Here is an 18,449-nt window from a genome sequence, read left to right on the forward strand (position 1 = left end):
TTCCTTTCTGTGTCCCGCTCATGCTCATCCGCCCATGTGCCTGTTCATCTTAGCCGATATGATGCCTGACAGGAGCTTCCATGTAGTACTGAGGCAGGTTATTGGTCGGTAGTTGGAGGGGACTGGTCCCTTCTTGGGGTCCTTGGGGATCAGGACCGTCCGACCTTCGGTTAGCCATTCCGGGTGTCTCTCATCAACTAGCAGCTGGTTCATTTGTGCTGCCAGACGCTCGTGGAGTGCAGTCAGCTTCTTCAGCCAGTAGGCGTGAACCATGTCAGGCCCTGGTGCTGTCCAACTCTTCATACTGGAGACCCTTTCTTGGATATCTGCCACTGTGGCAGATATCCAAGATGGAGTGCAGTCAGCTGAAGAAGCTGACTGCATTCCGCGATGGTTACTGGACCCTGTTCAGGGAGGTCGCTATGGTCTGCCCTCAGATCCACTAGCCACTGAGCATTGCCGTTGCGTCCTTCTCCCATATGCTCTTCCAGTATTGCTCCGTCTGCAGCCTCTTATTATTGTTCCCTTGCCACTGAGAGTACACCTTTGCTTGTTCTGTGGAGCTGGTTTATTCTCCTGCCTTCTATCTCTCTGGTGTACCTCCTCAAGCGGCTGGCCAAGGCTGTGAGTCTTTGCTTGGCAGTTTCCAAGGCCTCAGGTATGGACAGCTTGCTGTATTCTTTGTCGCACATTTCTGCAACTCCGTTAGTTGGCTAACCTCCCTCCATGCTACTTTGATCTTGCCCTCTAGCCTCCTTCTCCATGGAGGGTACTGCCCCTTGTGGCTGTTCAACTTGTAGCCAAGCATCTCACTGATCACTGCTGCCGTATTGTAGATCAGCTTGTTAGTGTCGGTAATCGTGGCTGTAGGTATTGTCCGTAGTGCTGCATTAACATCATCTAGCAGACCTTCTGAGGGTACTTCACGTAATCTTGGTAACCGGCTACCGGGTCCAGGTTTCAAGCTTGGCCATGATTCTATCTTTCAGGTCAGTTCCTCTCGCACTCAATGATCCTTCTCCTGTCGCACTTGGGGCTATGTACCCAATCTCGGGTGGGGGTGATGATATCTCCCCCCTGACCTGGCGTCCTGACTCCTCCTTGCCGTAGCATTTATGTTGTACCTCGTCAATCTCTAGCTGTGAGAGCAGTCCCTTCTTTCGAATGTTGGAACACTGAGCTACTAGTTGTTTCGCCGTCATTGTGGATGTTGGGTATCGAAGAATCCATAGGTCCCTCATCCTATTCATGTAGCCCCTTCCGCCGGGGTTACTTGCGTAGTAGCTCTCTCTCTCTCTCTCTATATATATACACCGATGTATATATATATATATATATATATATATATATATATATACATACACGTATATATATATGTACGTGTGTATGTACATAATAACAACAACAAATCCAAACTAATGCTGTCTTGTGTAGAACTCAATAGGATATTTGTCACAATGATAAATACCACAACTACTTTAGCTGTACTCAAAACCAAGTTCAACTTAGATAAGCATTTGGCAAACCACAAGCTAAGTTAGTAGGTTAACACGAACTGGTTCAAAGTAGATGACAAGGATTTCATGCAAGAAGTTTACTTAAATATAAAACAATTTATTCTCCTCAACCTAACCAAAACACAAAGCTCATCAATAGGTTGATGTCAGGTCGAGTGGAAGAGAGACTGAGCAGTTTATCTGAGCCAGTTTTTTTCTCCCATTAGGACAATGCATTTCTGGAACACAACTGAGTTTGTGAACACACTGAGTTGGCCTCCACGGTCTCCTGATCTCACTCCAATAGATCATATTTGGGATGTGGCAGAACAGGATATATACATCATGGATTTTCAAACAACAAAGCTTCTCTCCTCCTGCTACCCCCCCAAAAACCCATCTCCATAGAGACTGTGTCTGCTTCCAAAAAGACAAAAAACAAACTAAAAACCAGCAACAAACAACTTAAACATTTACAAAGAAAGAACAATACAGTATCCACATCTGAACCAAAGAGTAAAACAGTGAAATGTGGATTATTAAATATTAGGTCTCTCTCCTCCAAGTCTCTGTTAGTACATGACTTAATAATTGATCAACAAATTGATTTACTCTGCCTTACAGAAACCTGGTTGCAGCAGGATGATTATGTTAGTTTAAATGAATCAACACCCCCGAGTCATTCTAACTACCAGAAATCTCGAAGCACAGGTCGAGGGGGCGGTGTGGCAGCAATTTTTCACACCAGTCTATTAATTAATGAAAGACCAAGACAGACTTTTAATTCATTTGAAAGCCTGATGCTTAACATTGTCCACCCCAGCTGTGAAACTCAGAAACCAGTCTTACTTGTTATCATCTATCGTCCACCTGGGCCTTACACAGAGTTTCTGTCTGATTTCTCAGACTTTATATCTAATTTAGTTCTGAGCTCAGATAAAATAATTATTGTGGGTGATTTTAACATCCATGTTGATGCTAAAAATGACAGCCTCAACATGGCATTTAATCTGTTGTTAGACTCAATTGGTTTCTCTCAAAATGTAAAAGAACCCACCCACCACTTTAATCACACTCTAGATCTTGTCTTAACATATGGCATAGAAACTGAACATTTAACAGTGTTTCCTGAAAACCCTCTCCTGTCTGATCATTTCTTGATAACATTTACATTTACAATAATTGATTACGCAGCAGTGGAGAGTGGACTTTATCAAAGTAGATGTCTTTCTGAAAGCGCTGTAACTAAGTTTAAGAATATAATCCAGCCACTGTTATCATCGTCAATGCCCTGTACCAACATAGAGCAGAGCAGCTATCTGAACGCTACCCCAACAGAGGTCGATTATCTTGTTAATAATTTCACCTCCTCACTACGTACGACTCTGGATACTGTAGCTCCAGTGAAAACTAAGGTCTCTAATCAGAAGTACTTGACCCCGTGGTATAATTCTCAAACACGTACCCTAAAGCAGATGACTCGTAATCTGGAGAGGAAATGGCGTGTCACAAATTTAGAGGATCATCATTTAGCCTGGAGAAATAGTTTGTTGCTTTATAAGAAAGCCCTCCGCAAAGCCAGAACAGCTTACTACTCATCACTGATTGAAGAAAATAAGAACAACCCCAGGTTTCTCTTCAGCACTGTAGCCAGGCTGACAAAAAGTCAGAGCTCTTTTGAGCCAACCATCCCTTTAACGTTAACTAGTGATGACTTCATGAACTTCTTCACAAATAAAATTTTTATCATTAGAGAAAAAATTACCAATAATCATCCCACAGATGTAATATTATCTACAGCTACTCTTAGTTCCATTGATGTTAAGTTAGACTCTTTTTTTCCAATCGATCTTTCTGAGTTAACTTCAATAATTACTTCCTCCAAACCATCAACGTGTCTTTTAGACCCCATTCCTACAAAACTGCTCAAAGAAGTCCTGCCATTGATTAATTCTTCGATCTTATATATGATCAACCTATCTCTAATAATCGGCTATGTACCACAGGCCTTCAAGGTGGCTGCAGTTAAACCTTTACTCAAAAAGCCATCTCTAGACCCAGCAGTCTTAGCTAATTATAGGCCAATCTCCAACCTTCCTTTCATATCAAAAATCCTTGAAAGAGTAGTTGTCAAACAGCTAACAGATCATCTGCAGAGGAATGGTTTATTTGAAGAGTTTCAGTCAGGTTTCAGAGTTCATCACAGCACAGAAACAGCTTTAGTGAAGGTTACAAATGATCTTCTTATGGCCTCTGACAGTGGACTCATCTCTGTGCTTGTCCTTCTTGACCTTAGTGCAGCATTCGATACTGTTGACCATAATATCCTATTAGAGCGATTAGAACATGCTGTAGGTATTACAGGTATTGCACTGCAGTGGTTTGTATCATATCTTTCTAATAGACTCCAATTTGTGCATGTAAATGGAGAGTCCTCTTCACACACTGAGGTTAATTATGGAGTTCCACAGGGTTCAGTGCTAGGACCAATTCTGTTTACATTATACATGCTTCCCCTAGGCAGCATCATTAGAAGACATAGCATACATTTTCACTGCTATGCAGATGACACCCAGCTCTATCTGTCCATGAAGCCAGATAACACACACCAATTAGTTAAACTGCAGGAATGTCTTAAAGACATAAAGACTTGGATGGCCACTAACTTTCTGCTTCTTAACTCAGATAAAACTGAGGTCATTGTACTCGGCGCTGAAAAGCTTAGAAATATGGTATCTAACCAGATTCTTACTCTGGATGGCATTACCTTGGCCTCCAGTAACACTGTGAGGAACCTTGGAGTCATTTTTGACCAGGATATGTCCTTCAACGCACATATTAAACAAATATGTAAGACTGCGTTCTTCCATTTGCGCAACATCTCTAAAATTAGAAATATCCTGTCTCAGAGTGACGCTGAAAAACTAGTTCATGCATTTATTACTTCCAGGCTGGACTACTGCAATTCATTATTATCAGGATGTCCAAAAAACTCACTGAAAAGCCTTCAGTTAATCCAAAATGCTGCAGCAAGAGTACTGACAGGGACTAGAAAGAGAGAGCATATTTCTCCTGTTTTGGCTTCCCTTCATTGGCTTCCTGTTAAATCCAGAATTGAATTCAAAATCCTGCTCCTCACATACAAGGTCTTAAATAATCAGGCCCCATCTTATCTTAATGACCTTGTAGTACCATATCACCCTATTAGAGCACTTCGCTCTCGCTCTGCAGGCCTACTTGTTGTTTCTAGAGTATTTAAAAGTAGAATGGGAGGGAGAGCCTTCAGTTTTCAGGCCCCTCTTCTGTGGAACCAGCTTCCAGTTTGGATTCGGGAGACAGACACTATCTCTACTTTTAAGATTAGGCTTAAAACTTTCCTTTTTGCTAAAGCATATAGTTAGGGCTGGACCAGGTGACCCTGAATCCTCCCTTAGTTATGCTGCAATAGATGTAGGCTGCCGGGGGATTCCCATGATGCATTGAGTTTTTCCTTTCCAGTCACCTTTCTCACTCACTATGTGTTAACAGACCTCTCTGTATTGAATCATATCTGTTATTAACCTCTGTCTCTCTTCCACAGCATGTCTTTTATCCTGTCTTCCTTCTCTCACCCCAACCGGTCGCAGCAGATGGCCGCCCCTCCCTGAGCCTGGTTCTGCCGGAGGTTTCTTCCTGTTAAAAGGGAGTTTTTCCTTCCCACTGTCGCCAAAGTGCTTGCTCATAGGGGGTCATATGATTGTTGGGCTTTTCTCTGTATCTATGAAGCGCCTTGAGGCGACATTTGTTGTGATTTGGCGCTATATAAATAAAATTGAATTGAATTGAATTGAATTGTAACAACCGTGTGATGCTATTGTGTCAACATAGGCCAAAATCTTTGAAGAATATTTCCAGCAGCTTGTTAGATTGATGCCATGAAGAATTACAACAGGACTTACACACTTATAGTGACAAGACACAAAGTCACCTGAGAATTATTTTCAAACATCTCCAATTACGTTTGTCCTAGGAATGTGGGGTCCAAGTGATAAAATCTCATGTATTTTACTTAATGCATCACAGTTCCCAGAATCTGTTGGAAAAGAAAGCTGAGAGTACAACCAACACACCTTTCATTTAATTTTGTATCGGTTTGTGCATTGATTAAGGGAATGAGATAAAGTAGTTTAATAAGTGAGCTTTTTAATCTGTAAGGCATATTGTTGGTCTTAGACAAAGCTGAGCTAGGTGGTTTTCCTACTTTCTCTGGGCTTTATGCAAAATTAGTCTTGTGGCCTCCAGCCACAAGCATTATCAGTCTTTTTATAAACTCAGTCCGGAAATGATTAAGCCCGTTGGGTTGGACCAGTACTTGTTCACCCCACACATAGTGTTTTAACGTTTTACAAAGAAGAAAAAAAGGTTCAACACACTAATCTGCAATATCTCATTAAAATTCCAAACAGGCTTCCACACGAACTTCTACAACGAGTTTAGTAATTAGTTGTGGTTTAAATATTCTTTAAATTATTCCTCTCTGCCTGTAGGGGAAAGAACAATAATGCACTACCTGCTTTCCAGGCTCAGTGCATCCTTGACCTGTTTCTCCTTCTCACTACCCTGTGGTTTACTTCAGCAAACTGAATACAGGCCTATTTTTGAAGGTTATCAGTTTGTAATGTGTTCCTATAATAGACCTAACATACAGTGTCGAGAAATGTAGTAAAACGCCCAGCAAAGAAAATCCTGTAATAGAACAATTTCTTTGAAATTTATGGGTGGTTTATTTTGCGTTATTATCAGTGACTTCATAGGAAACTATGCCAGTCTGGGGAATGATTAGCACGTAGAAGGGTTTTGGGAAATCTTTCCTAAAATAAAAGGTCCATTGTTGGGCTGTCTGCTTTGGCCCTGTATGGTAAAAAAAAAACACCTGCCCGCTTGTCTTCTAGAGATAAATGGCTTTTTTTTTTTTCGTTTCTTTTTTTCAAATCCTGTATGTGTATGTGTACGGCCTGCAATCTGTTTTTACAGAGATACTGTGTTCTCTTTCTCTCTCTCCAGAACACTGCTCTTAATTTTGCAGCCACTGTGCAAACTTCCCTCCTGTGCATTCTACTGCCACCTGTGACCAAGTTTACCCAACAGAACAGAGATTTTTATTTTTTTAAGACACAAAAAGAAAGAGGAAGACAAACAGACTGACGCAGGGTTTGTGACGCCAAAGGGTGCGAGAAGACCTCAAAGTGCACTGGCTTGTGGTGGGAACTTCCTGCCTTGGCTGTCCTTTTGTGACACAGTCGCTCTGTTGTTCAGTCATACCATGTGGTTTGGCGAGCAGGTATTTTGTCTAAAAACATGTGAAGCAGCTGAGTGTGTGGGATGACGGCACAAAGAAAGCAAAAACGTGGAATAAAACAACCATGCCGAATAGCAGTCTGGTCTATATTGGCCTGGAGTTGGTGATTGCTTGCCTGTCTGTGGCTGGGAATGTCCTGGTCTGCTGGTCCGTCTGCCTCAACTCCAACCTGCAGAGCATCACCAACTTCTTTGTAGTGTCACTGGCAATCGCTGATATTGCTGTGGGACTGCTGGCGATTCCCTTCGCTATCGCTATTAGGTATTGTTTCCTTCTTATTCAGTTTGGAAATGAGACAAATTTTGTGTTACCTGCATCCTTTACTACAAGATCTGTCACAATGTACTGTTGCTTTTTTTGGCAGGGTTTGTAGTGATAAGCACCCTTTTTGAATCTGTGATGTTTTCAGTACTGGTTTCTGTGCAAATTTCTACGGCTGCCTGTTCATCGCTTGCTTCGTCCTCGTGCTCACTCAGAGCTCCATCTTTAGTCTGCTGGCTATTGCTGTGGACCGCTACATCGCAATCAAAAACCCACTCAGGTGAGAGAAAGTAATGAAACTTCAACTGAGATATCATACATTCCAGCTGCAGAATCAGCAGCAGATGTCAAATGTTCACATGCACTGCAGTGGTGTAGCAAAGAGCATTAAATTATAGAGAGATCCTATTTTTAACTGAAGGCTAATTTGTCCAGCTGCGGACAAACATGGCTCCATCGCTCGACAGGCTTAATTGAGTTAGTGTTGTTGAAGGTGAACTGGTTAAATCTACTTAAAGCTTTCATGATTAGCATTCATGTAAATCAGCAGCATTCAAATAGTATTGCTCTTTAATGGATCATTTATTTAGAAGCTTAAAACAAAGCTCCTTGTTTCTGCAACACATCTGTTGACACACCACCAAGCCATAATCCAAAGCAGGTGACGCATTTGCATAAGCGGTTGCATAACAGTTTGATTGTGTCTTTATGTGACACAGGCCCAGCACCTATGACCAGAGAACAACTAATCATGTAGTTATTAGGAGGCTTTACGAAGCCTAGTGCTACCAGGTTGGCCATGCAACATCTCAGTCTAAAATACACAGACAGTTAAGTCAGTGTATGCAAGGTGATGCTGGGTATACTGATAATTCATAGTGATTTTCAACTTCTATTTCCTTAATCAGGTTTCTGAATTAATTATTTTCCTGCATCAAAAGTTGTGTATATGAAGATTTCAATACAGTGCTGTGCAAAGACATGAGCAAACCCTCTTTCTTTATATTTCCAATGCTTTTATCCATCCATTCATTTTCTACCACTTACCTGAGGCGGTGTGACAACTAATCAGAGAAGCCCAGACCTCCCTCTCCCAAGTCACCTCTTCGTGCTCAAATGGGAGTAGGAATGCCAAGGCGTTCCCAAACTAGTTGAGAGATGTAATCTCCCCAGCGTGTCCTGGGTCCTCCTGGGGACTTGTTTGTAATTTCTTTCAAAGTGGTCTTGAGCAATAGTTTTTCCAGGCTTTCTGGTCTTTCTTTGGACAATTGCTGCTTTTTCACTCAGTTTTCAAACAGTCGTTGTACTTGACCATTTTCATAACAATTAATCATTGAAACATAGAAAACGGCACCTAACTCGGGAGCTAAACCAGTGTTCTGTCAACACATAATAGAACCAGATTTAATTTGTATCTGTTTTAAAGATTTAAGTAATTACAGCCACCACTGGCATCCGGAAAAGTATAGCAAAGAGACTTGAGGTCCTCTTAAAATCTTCATTTACTGACTGAGTGTAGTGCTCAGCATAGACCACAGTAATTAAGGATCCACTAAGTGGTTGCACAAAACATTAGAGACTTGACCACACTGTGCATTGCTGTAAGGACAGCTATTGGTCAGTAAATCCAGATCCGAGAGGCAGATCCGAGAGAGCTAAACACTGAGCCAATAAAATCAACCCTTACTGAAGACATTGTCAGCCATATCTTTAGGCACTTTGTTACTAGCAGTCTATTGAAAAATACATAATTTATTTCCACTTCTTTAGTTGAATCTGATCTGTGAAAAATGCCAAAGGTAGCACAGACGTAAGTCAAAGGTAGAAGAAGTGGCAGGCCAAAAAACGTATTTATAGCAGATGAACAGTATCTGAAAGTCATGTCCTCAAGAAATATCAAAAAACAAAGCAAAGACCTGACACAGAACCTGAGAGATTTCTCTGGCCATTCAGTTGACCCATCTGTTGTTCACTGAAGCCTCATCCAAAATGATCTCAGTGGGAGAATGGCTGTCAAGAAACAGGGGAAAAAAGGCTGAGATATGCCAAATTACACAAGAAGGTTATTGAATGGTGAATCCAAATTGAAAGTTTTTGGTTTAAGTTGTTTTCAACATGTATGGAGGAGGTCAGGCGAGCAGTAGAACATTGAGAGTCTACAGCCATCTGTAAGAAACATAGAGACTGTGTCATGGGTTGCACTGCATTTCAGCCAGTGGTGCTGGAGACCTTGTCAAAACTGACAGAATTACGTACAAGAGACATACCATAAGACTTTGATCCACCATGCAGTACCATCTGGAAGCCATCTGATTGGTACTAGTCTAAGTTTTCAGCATGCCAACAATCCCAAACACACTGCCAATGCAGTAAAAACATACCTGGATAGAATGCAACACTATCAAAAAAGACCCTTGAATGTCCTTCAAGAAGCCTGGAGAATTATTCCCGAAGCCTACTTCAAAAAATTACAAGAAAGTTTAACTAAGAATAAAGAATAAAGGTAATGATACCAAGTATTGACTTTCAGGCTTAATAGAATTGTACCAGTTCAAATTCTTCCTTATTTCCAGTTTTATTTTTTGACGATTGTATGTGTAGAGACATTTTAATTATGTTTTAATTACCATCTCTTTGTGACTGAAAATTTAAAATGCAGTTGAAAAATACAACATACTAAATACTAGTATTAATAATGAAATGCAGAAAGGGACTGGACTCTAAACGTGCAGGGTGAGGACTGGAAGAGGTACAGGACAGGACATAACTTTTACACTGCGTTTACAGTGCTGTGTTATCTTTCTGATGACATTTTCCTCTCTCATTCCAAATAAATGAACACCAACTATCATAAATCCCACAACTAAAACAACACAAGCTTTTTTCCCCCGTGTTAAATTTAGACTTCTTCATTAAGGTTTTGTAGGTTTGGTTCTGGTGCAGAGCATTAGTAGGCAAAACCTGGCCTATGAGAACAGTTATTTTTGTAGCTGACCTCATTAGAAATACATATATAAATGTATTTGTATTTGACAACTTTATGTTCTTGAATTCAAGCTTTCTAAGCAAAATATAAAGAAATCAGCAGTAGCTCTAGACTTTTGCACAGTACTTTACCTTTAAAACTAAACTATATCACTCAAATGTGACATGTTAGCATGAAAATTATTTGATATAAGCATCCACTATGTGATTTTTTATGCTCAGATGTTCTAACTTGACCTAAATGGAAATGTCCTTTACAACAACAGCAGTTTCATTTACACTTATGTAACACAACAGGAGTGTTGTACAAAAAATTCAATGTCCTAATGAAATCAATATATTTTTTATTTTAAGAAATCATTATTTTTTTAAGGGATTTTTGAACACTTGATGAGTGCTGTCTTTAATTACCATAGCTACAAATGGGCATCAGCACTGCAGAGATAATCAGATTACTGTAAGTGCATTTTAAAGCGGGCCAATTGAAGTCCTGCTTTCGCTTATTAAATAAATAAAGTGTTAATGCTTCAGCGCACAAATCATTTTCTCTTCATTTAAACTGTATTGACTTTGCCTCAAGGGAATGCTATCACTGACAGATAAGATAAAGCAACTGGCTGCATATATAATGCATGTTTGTGTTCTGTTCAAACTTTTAGGTACAACACTCTGGTGACAGGGAAGAGGGCAAAGGGCATCATTGCACTGTGCTGGGTTCTTTCAGTGGGCATCGGCCTGACACCGATGTTTGGCTGGAACACAGGTGGGGAAAGATTTTTGCCAATTCCCACACATGTTTAAGTTGCATATTTAAGCATGTTTAAGTGGTCCTAACTGCTGAGGAGATTGTTGAGGAAAACTGAGCTGAGCTGAAACCCTATAATTTTGCTTTTGGATGAAACTGGCAATAAATCACAGTTTTCTTTACACAGGTTGGAACTCCACTACCACTGCCACCAAAAGCCAAGGCTGCCCTGAAGGAATGACTCATTGCTTGTTTGAGGGAGTGGTTCCCCTTGACTATATGGTCTATTTCAATTTCTTTGGCTGCGTGCTGGTGCCCTTGGTGATAATGTTGGTCATCTATATCCATATCTTCATGGCAGCTCGCCGACAGCTTCGAATGATGAGCCTCAAAGTTGCACACGTACCTGCTCCTGGACAGAAAACTCCATCTTCTGGCTCATCTCGTTCGATTCTGCAGAAGGAAGTACACGCTGCAAAATCGCTGGCTATTATCGTTGGTTTGTTTGCTCTGTGCTGGCTTCCTGTGCATATTATCAATTGCATCAACCATATTTGCCAGGACTGTGAGCGCCCACACATCTGGGTGATGAACATTGCAATCATTCTCTCCCATGCCAACTCTGTGGTGAATCCCTTTATCTACGCCTACCGCCTTCGAGAATTCAGACATACCTTTCGCAAGATTCTCTATCAGCACATCCTGGGGAAGAGGGATGGGCATGTGTTCGGGGTTGAAAGTGCTGGTGGCAGAGGTGTAAGGAGCACTAGTATAATGCAGACATCTGCCCGTACGAGTAAAGAGGATTTATCATGTGGCACAATGGTAAATAGTTATGTTCTAGATTCCGGTGCTGAGAAAACTACATCAAATGCCTCTCATGTGAGTTTAGATTCTGTACCTAACAGTAATACACCCAACGGACACCAAAAAGCAATTGGCACCCCATCAGAAGTGCAGCATCAGCCAGGTATCTTGGCATCTTCTGCACAGGAAGCAGCAACGTCCGCCACATATCTGGGAGGAGCAACAGATATTTTGGAGTTGAAAGACAGAGGAAGCTGCATTACTTTTGTAAATGTTCAGGCATTGCCATTAAAACAGAATGACTGTTCCCTTTCTCCAAAAATCACAGAAATATCATGACAAAGACATTTAGTTATTTCAAATATATTGCTCTCAGAACATCAGAATGTTCTGCAAACGTGAAATTTCAGCAAATCAGCCTCGACAGCAAATCTGTTTTTTTAATGTAAAATTTTATTTTTTTAGTTTGGAGTTTCTTTTTTAATGTGCACTTTAACGTTTAAAGATAATATACTTTTTGTAATGTGCAGGTTTTTGCTATCTGTGTTGTTTGTATGCCATCAAAATTAAATATCTTTAAATATGTCACAATTACGTGGTGTTTTTGTGCTGCAGCACTGAACTGAACTTTGTCACTCATCCAGGTTGTGATACTCTGAAGAGCTTGAAATAAGAAGGAAACTAGACTTTAAGTTGTGAAGTTTTGAAGAGTTTCTCTAACAAACCTGCTACATAAGAGATGGCAATAGAAGGCCTCCTTTACTCCTCATATAAACCTGGCATTATGTTTGGGAGTTTTGTTCTTAGGATGGACCAGTTTTTGTCTGAGGGTGTGGCTATTCTGAAGTCTGAGGATCATCCACATACCTGTACCAGTAGCTAGGTGCTATCCCTCTGAGGAAGCCCAGAGCTTTATTAGAGGTTGGCTACAATGGGTGAGGTTGGATAGAGGTTCCTGCCCATGGCACATCTAGAATTTTTTCTGTAGAAAAACCTTGTATTTAAAATATGTGGTATCATATGTGGAGATGTCTAACAGTGTGCAGATCTGATGTGGGATGTAGCAGATTCTGTTGTGTAAGGAGCTGTAGTTGTTTTCTGACAGTCTCCACTTCCTCAGTTGTAACTCTATAAGTGAGAAGTGTGATGACATCACAGGCCTTACAACTAAAACTCTGTTTGTTTTGCTGCTGTTGTGATCAGCGATTTGATCAGTGCCGGGCAACACATGTTCACTGTTGTTCACTAACCATCCAAAACAAAGAGCTTGTTTGCCTGTACAGATATGACCCCATATGCCTGTATTGTATATGCTTTTAGAGTAAGGCTTGCTTGCATAACACTATGAAAAGGACACACATACATAGGTAAAGTACATACAAATGACCACAGACCACTCTGTAAGAAATGTTTACAGAGCAGCCTGGCACTGACGCCAGTCAATAAGCCTAATGCAATGGAAATCAAATGAAGGTTCATTTGATGGTGTCTTTTATTATCCCATAATGCTTTCCCTTCTCTCATTAAAAAGCTCTTCCACTGTGGCAAAGACCTACATTAACCAGCTTTTATGTGCCTTAAAGCAATCCCAGAGAGAGTACCCAGGAATACGGGTACATATCTAACTTGCACTGTGTTTATTCAAAAACTTAAATGTATGCGTTTATTACACATTGTAATCATGCAAGAGGGGAATTAAAATAGGTGAAACCATTTCATTTAAATGTTTTTTTTGTTGTTGCATGTTATGATATTTTGATAAGCATGAGAAGGGTTATCAAAATGATTTGGTTATGGATATTACATACCTGAGTCATAAAAAATAAAAAAGATAAGGGACCATTGTGGTATGATGACCTGGAGGAAAACAATCCAGTGTGTACATTTATAGTGTGTCATGCTGCCATAAATTACACATGTGTAACACCAGCATGCAAAATGATTAAGCTATCTTTTAGAAAGAAATGCAAATGATCAGAAACTCAGTAACAAAAGATTTATTGCAGCAGAGACCACAGTGTTTATTTAAAGAGTCATACTCTGTGCATTCCCGCTCTGGCTGATGATTTCAGTCAGCCTCATAAATTACCCGCCTCCACCAATGCACCGCATAACCATTACAAGTACTGCATCCTTTGTTCTACCCCTCACAAATGTTCTTCTTTTTAAACGCCTCAAACTTAAATTTGTTAGTACATGTGATTCTTCTTACCCCATGGGTTTTTTGTTGTTGTTCTTATTGTTGTTGTTTTTTCTTCAAATCTTAGTTCTTCTGGTGTGACTTTGCAACCTGGCTAAACAGGTTACCCTCCTTACTGTTAATGTTGAGACTTGTGTTTTGGTGATTCTTAAAAGTTACCAGAGAATCTGAGAACAAACTATTTCTCAAGCTGGAGACTGCTGAATCTATCCAACTGCTCAGTTGTGCACCAGGGCCTGTACCAGGGAGCTACTGTGATGCTGTTCTGCGAAGTGAATGGTAGGTGTAAAAGTGTAATTTCGGGAGGGAATTTCCCACATACGACAGCCTTCGCTACTAACAATAGTATGATTAATTTAAAAATGATGTTATTTTTATAGGAGCAGAAAAAGCACAGACCCACAGATGCTCAAGCTCCAGATTCTCAGCTATGCAACTTTATTTTTATTTATAGTCAGCTCAACAGCTATTTTAACATAATTAAAGATTTGTTTGGTCATTGGTTTGCCTAGATCTTGATTCATAGACAGCTGATGAGAGACAGATAAGAATGTCTGCTCATTCTTTATTCTTTATTCGGATTCCCACTAGTTGTCCCTTGGGTCTAAAGATAAAACAATACAAAACATCCAGCCATCAATCTAGAGACAATCAATCAATAAATTGGAAAAAAATAACCTATCAAATAAAAAGAGAGTAGTTCCTGCAACTTATATGACAAACAATGACATATTATGGAATAATAAAAAAAATACAATAAATGGCATGTATAAAAGATCTACTGATGATCATTTGATGTATCATTTTTTTCGCCAATCGGTGTATCCAAATTCCTTGTGAACCCGTAAAGCCATAAAAATACACATCCCACAATGCACTGCAGAGCATCGCAGGAAGCATTCGATTGACCCGCCGGTGGATTGTGGGAAAGCGGAAAAAGGGCTCAAAAGGTAGGGAACCGCGTCTGGCGCACGTTGCAACGTCAAAAGAAGAAGCAATAACAAAGAAACTAAGCTTTTACGATAGACTCCAGGTAAGAAACAAAAATACTCGTAATTCAACTGAGATCGTATTTTTTTTCCGTGCTCATTAGCAGCGTTGTTTGTTTCTTGGGCGTTTGAATCAAGCGCGTTCATTCAGGAGCCAATATGGCTCCGTCTATTTGCCGAACTAATAACTTGTTACTGCAATAAAGAGGCAAACGTTAATGTTGAAATCGTATTTGTGTCATTTTAAGTTTGGTTTGTTACACATGGCATTAATTGGATTACATTATTGTATGCAACCAGGATATATTATTGTACATTAGCCTAGCTCGCTAATGAAGGCTAATTCCTCTCGCAGCTTCGATATTCAATGATTTGACTGAGCGATTCGCTTTATTGATCAGAAGTTAACTGTAGCCTGCTTATCCCATCTTAACGAGGGTTACTGATTGTTATATATTAACTCCCAGCAACTCTTTAAACAGTATAAGAGAGCTGATTGTCGTTACATAGGCAGTACTCGAGTGAAAAATAAATTGGCGAGGATAATGTGTGGACAAGTGAAATGGTTCCTGATTGCTTCTGTGGTGTTTCTGTAACTAAACGCATCCCAAAATTAACAAGCCAGTTAACTGTAACCGAACTTTATGGCTAAATATAATTTTGAGTCTGATGTTTGATGGTAAAAAAAGAAAAGAAAATGCGTTTGCAGGAGCTTACAGCCTATGAATGTGCACAGTGTAACATTTCTTCTGCTAAATTTTGTTTTCCAGAAACATTCTTGAAAAATGTCCATCGGCGTTCCAATCAAGGTCCTGCATGAGGCAGAAGGACACATTGTGACCTGTGAGACCAACACTGGAGAGGTTTACAGAGGCAAGCTGATTGAAGCAGAGGACAACATGAACTGCCAGGTCAGTACATGATAAAGAGTGTAAAGTGAATGTAGATGGTGTTCCTCCTTACAGGGGTCCCATCAACCAAACTGTTGGTACTGTATTGTTTTTATGATTTTTTTTTTCTGCCTTCATTAGACTAATCAACAGTTTAGTCTTTAATAGGCTGCTTGATAATTTGAACAAGTTTTGTTTACTTTATTTTCAGGTACATGCCCATAAATGGCTTAATATCTTGTGTGGCAACACAGAAAAGCTCAATGAGGCTAAAAGGAATTTTCATTACAAATAATAGTGTCTTTGTTCTGTGTCTCTCTGTTTTTCCTTTTGATAAATGTAAAAGGACATCTGAATGTTCAGGTTCAATTTGTGGTGTTTTTATTTTAATTATAACATTTATTTCTGTTTTTTTTTGTTGTTTATTTTTATTTTTCCCCCCATAGTTGTTTAAAGGTTTCCAAGCTTTCCACCTGTTGGTGTCAAAAAGATTGAATTGTGCTAATCAAGTATTGGAGACCTAGATCTGGTAGCTGCATTAGTAAAAGCCAGTTAATTAAAAATCGGTCCTGGATCAGATGGTAAAAAACTGTTCCTTTGATGGCTTTGTAAAGTTTAGATAACTACTATTGATTTGAATAAAACACTAAAGAGCAGTTTGATTACATTTGTTGAAAGAATGATCTTTGTTTCTTACAGATGTCTAATATCACAGTGACTTATCGGGATGGCCGCGTGGCACAGCTGGAGCAAGTTTACATCCGTGGCAGCAAAATCCGCTTTCTGATTTTACCCGATATGTTAAAAAATGCTCCTATGCTGAAGAGTATGAAGAACAAGAACCAGGGATCTGGTGCAGGAAGGGGCAAGGCAGCTATTCTTAAAGCACAAGGTGGGTGAAAATTTGCAGTAGATTGATACACCTGTCAGTATGTTCAGTAGTGGGCACAACTGATGGTGATTTTAAACTCATTGCATGCATTGATTGCCTTTTTGTGTTTGTGCAGCATAACTAAATCCTACCATGAGAAAAGTGCTTTCTGTCCAGTGTTACTCTGTTCCTTGTGTAATAAGTACAGTCTTGTCATAGGTGTGGGGGATCTGTCAAAAACACTGACTTAAATGTTTCATTGTTGTTCAATTTGTGTCTTCACATCCCCTTTAAGATAGAACTGATATTTTGCCAAGCGGGTGTTAAGGATACAAAATTAGACTTCACTGTACTTCTCACAACCAAAGTACTGAATGTATTATTAAAGTTACTGAACAGTTGGTGTATTTCTGGTTCAGTGAGGTACTCTACGTTAAAAACTGATAGTATGCCATCTTTGTTTTTTGTGCTCTCCAGTGGCTGCAAGAGGACGAGGGCGTGGTGGAATGGGAAGGGGAAACATCTTCCAGAAGAGGCGATAATTGCTCCAGCTACATTAACGTTTTTGCATTGTATAGTTTTTGTTTTCCCCTTGAATTTGATACGTTGGATATCATTTGAAATCTCGTACTTTGCAGTCTGTTGCTTTAATTTCTTTTTCTTTTAATTAAAATAAAAGTTTTCAATTTGATGTGTCCTGATGTTTTTGTTCTGTTTTTCTTTTCCCACTTACAAGAGATTCACTTGTGCCACCAGTCTTATTTCAAACATATTTAATAAGGAATGTACTAGTAATGCGGTGTTTAGCCTTATCCAAGTAGTTTCAGTGTTAACCCTGGGTTTTCTGTACTATAAAAGGTTACCTGAGTATGTTGCCTTCTGCTGTGGACCAGATAAAATCGGGCATAAAATCACCACATACTAACCAATCAATTCTTTGGAAATTAATTTTACTACTCCCAGAGGAGTCCTTGGCCCTCTGCAGATGGAAGCATTTAAAGGATTTCAGCACCATACAGTCCTTTTTTTTTTTTTTTTTTTTTTTTTTTTTCTGCCATAGTAGGCATCAGTATTAAGTACGGCATTGATTCTTAAATGCTACCTCTTTTGTGTTGGCTGCAGACAATTTCTTTTTTCAACAACTTGATTGCTCTGAGCATTAATATAGAACCATAAAACAGGATGGCTGTACTGTAGTTGCTAACCTTGCATAAGCCTACATATGAATGTTGTTTTTTTTGTTTTGTTTTTTTTTATCTTTGCTTACTCTGCAGCTAAAAAGGACAAAAAGTAAAACCTCTTTAAACATTAAATGCTCAATTATAATCCATGAGATTCTCGATAGTAGAAATGTGATATTCAAAAGTCTGTTAACTCGCATATCATTTTCAAGTGTTGTTAACCAAAACACTCAAAGTGCTCACACATTTATGCAGAGCCTTTAATACTTAACTACTGTATAGCACTTCTTGTTTCAGAAACTGACTGCTGATTCCAGTCTGCATTCTGTGTTTAATATCTTAATTTCTTTTTTATCTTCATCTCTTTCATGTGAATGGGCAGAACCCTGGATTACTTGACACCAGCTTTGTGTTAGAGGGATTGTGTATCACTCATTCTTTGATGCATAAGTGTACCCTTTAAAAAAACAAACCCACAATGTTTTGGATTGTAAATTAACTAGTTAAATTATGACCATGAATCATCATTCAGCATTTCAAAGTCTGAAATTTGCAACAAAATTTACCCCCCCCCCCCCTCCTAGTTTTCCTGAATTGTTTTAAATTAATGCAAAAATCTAGAGAGCATTTTATACCAAATGCAGAGCAAGCAAGATCTGTTACAATAATATACAGTATGTACTGTG

The 18,449-nt window shown here is 39.5% G+C and overlaps 2 protein-coding genes across 3 annotated transcripts in view; both read left to right on the top strand.

Moving 5' to 3' along the window:
* The window catches only part of adora2ab (adenosine A2a receptor b), a 20,402-nt gene extending 8,179 nt beyond the window's left edge, over nt 1–12,223 (top strand). The window contains exons 2-5 of the mRNA XM_085169077.1: nt 6,540–7,095; nt 7,244–7,375; nt 10,740–10,843; nt 11,013–12,223. Of these exons, the coding sequence (XP_085025203.1) occupies nt 6,899–7,095; nt 7,244–7,375; nt 10,740–10,843; nt 11,013–11,971 (1,392 nt within the window). The 5' untranslated portion in view covers nt 6,540–6,898 and the 3' untranslated portion in view covers nt 11,972–12,223. The remainder of the gene's footprint in view (nt 1–6,539; nt 7,096–7,243; nt 7,376–10,739; nt 10,844–11,012) is intronic.
* Nucleotides 12,224–14,720: 2,497 nt separating this feature from the next.
* Nucleotides 14,721–17,268, top strand: snrpd3l (small nuclear ribonucleoprotein D3 polypeptide, like). Of its 2 annotated transcripts, none has more exons than XM_085169080.1 (4): nt 14,721–14,865; nt 15,592–15,732; nt 16,411–16,603; nt 17,060–17,268. In XM_085169080.1, the coding sequence occupies exons 2-4, from the start codon at nt 15,607–15,609 to the stop codon at nt 17,122–17,124; spliced, it is 384 nt and encodes a 127-aa protein (XP_085025206.1). In that variant the 5' UTR covers nt 14,721–14,865; nt 15,592–15,606; the 3' UTR covers nt 17,125–17,268. The 2 variants fall into 2 exon arrangements, with proteins under 2 accessions (XP_085025206.1, XP_085025208.1); XM_085169082.1 differs by having other exon boundaries at nt 14,739–14,782.
* The last annotated feature ends 1,181 nt before the right edge of the window (nt 17,269–18,449 follow it).

This window comes from Neolamprologus multifasciatus, chromosome 7 (genome assembly GCF_963576455.1).
Source record: "Neolamprologus multifasciatus chromosome 7, fNeoMul1.2, whole genome shotgun sequence".
NCBI classification, from domain to species: domain Eukaryota; kingdom Metazoa; phylum Chordata; class Actinopteri; order Cichliformes; family Cichlidae; genus Neolamprologus; species Neolamprologus multifasciatus.

Coding starts and splice junctions, on each gene's coding strand:
- snrpd3l (XM_085169080.1), top strand. CDS start 15,607: ATGTCCATCGGCGTTCCAATCAAGGTCCTGCATGAGGCAGAAGGACAC. Junction 15,733..16,410: donor AGGACAACATGAACTGCCAG/GTCAGTACATGA, acceptor TGTTTCTTACAG/ATGTCTAATATCACAGTGAC. Junction 16,604..17,059: donor AGCTATTCTTAAAGCACAAG/GTGGGTGAAAAT, acceptor TGTGCTCTCCAG/TGGCTGCAAGAGGACGAGGG.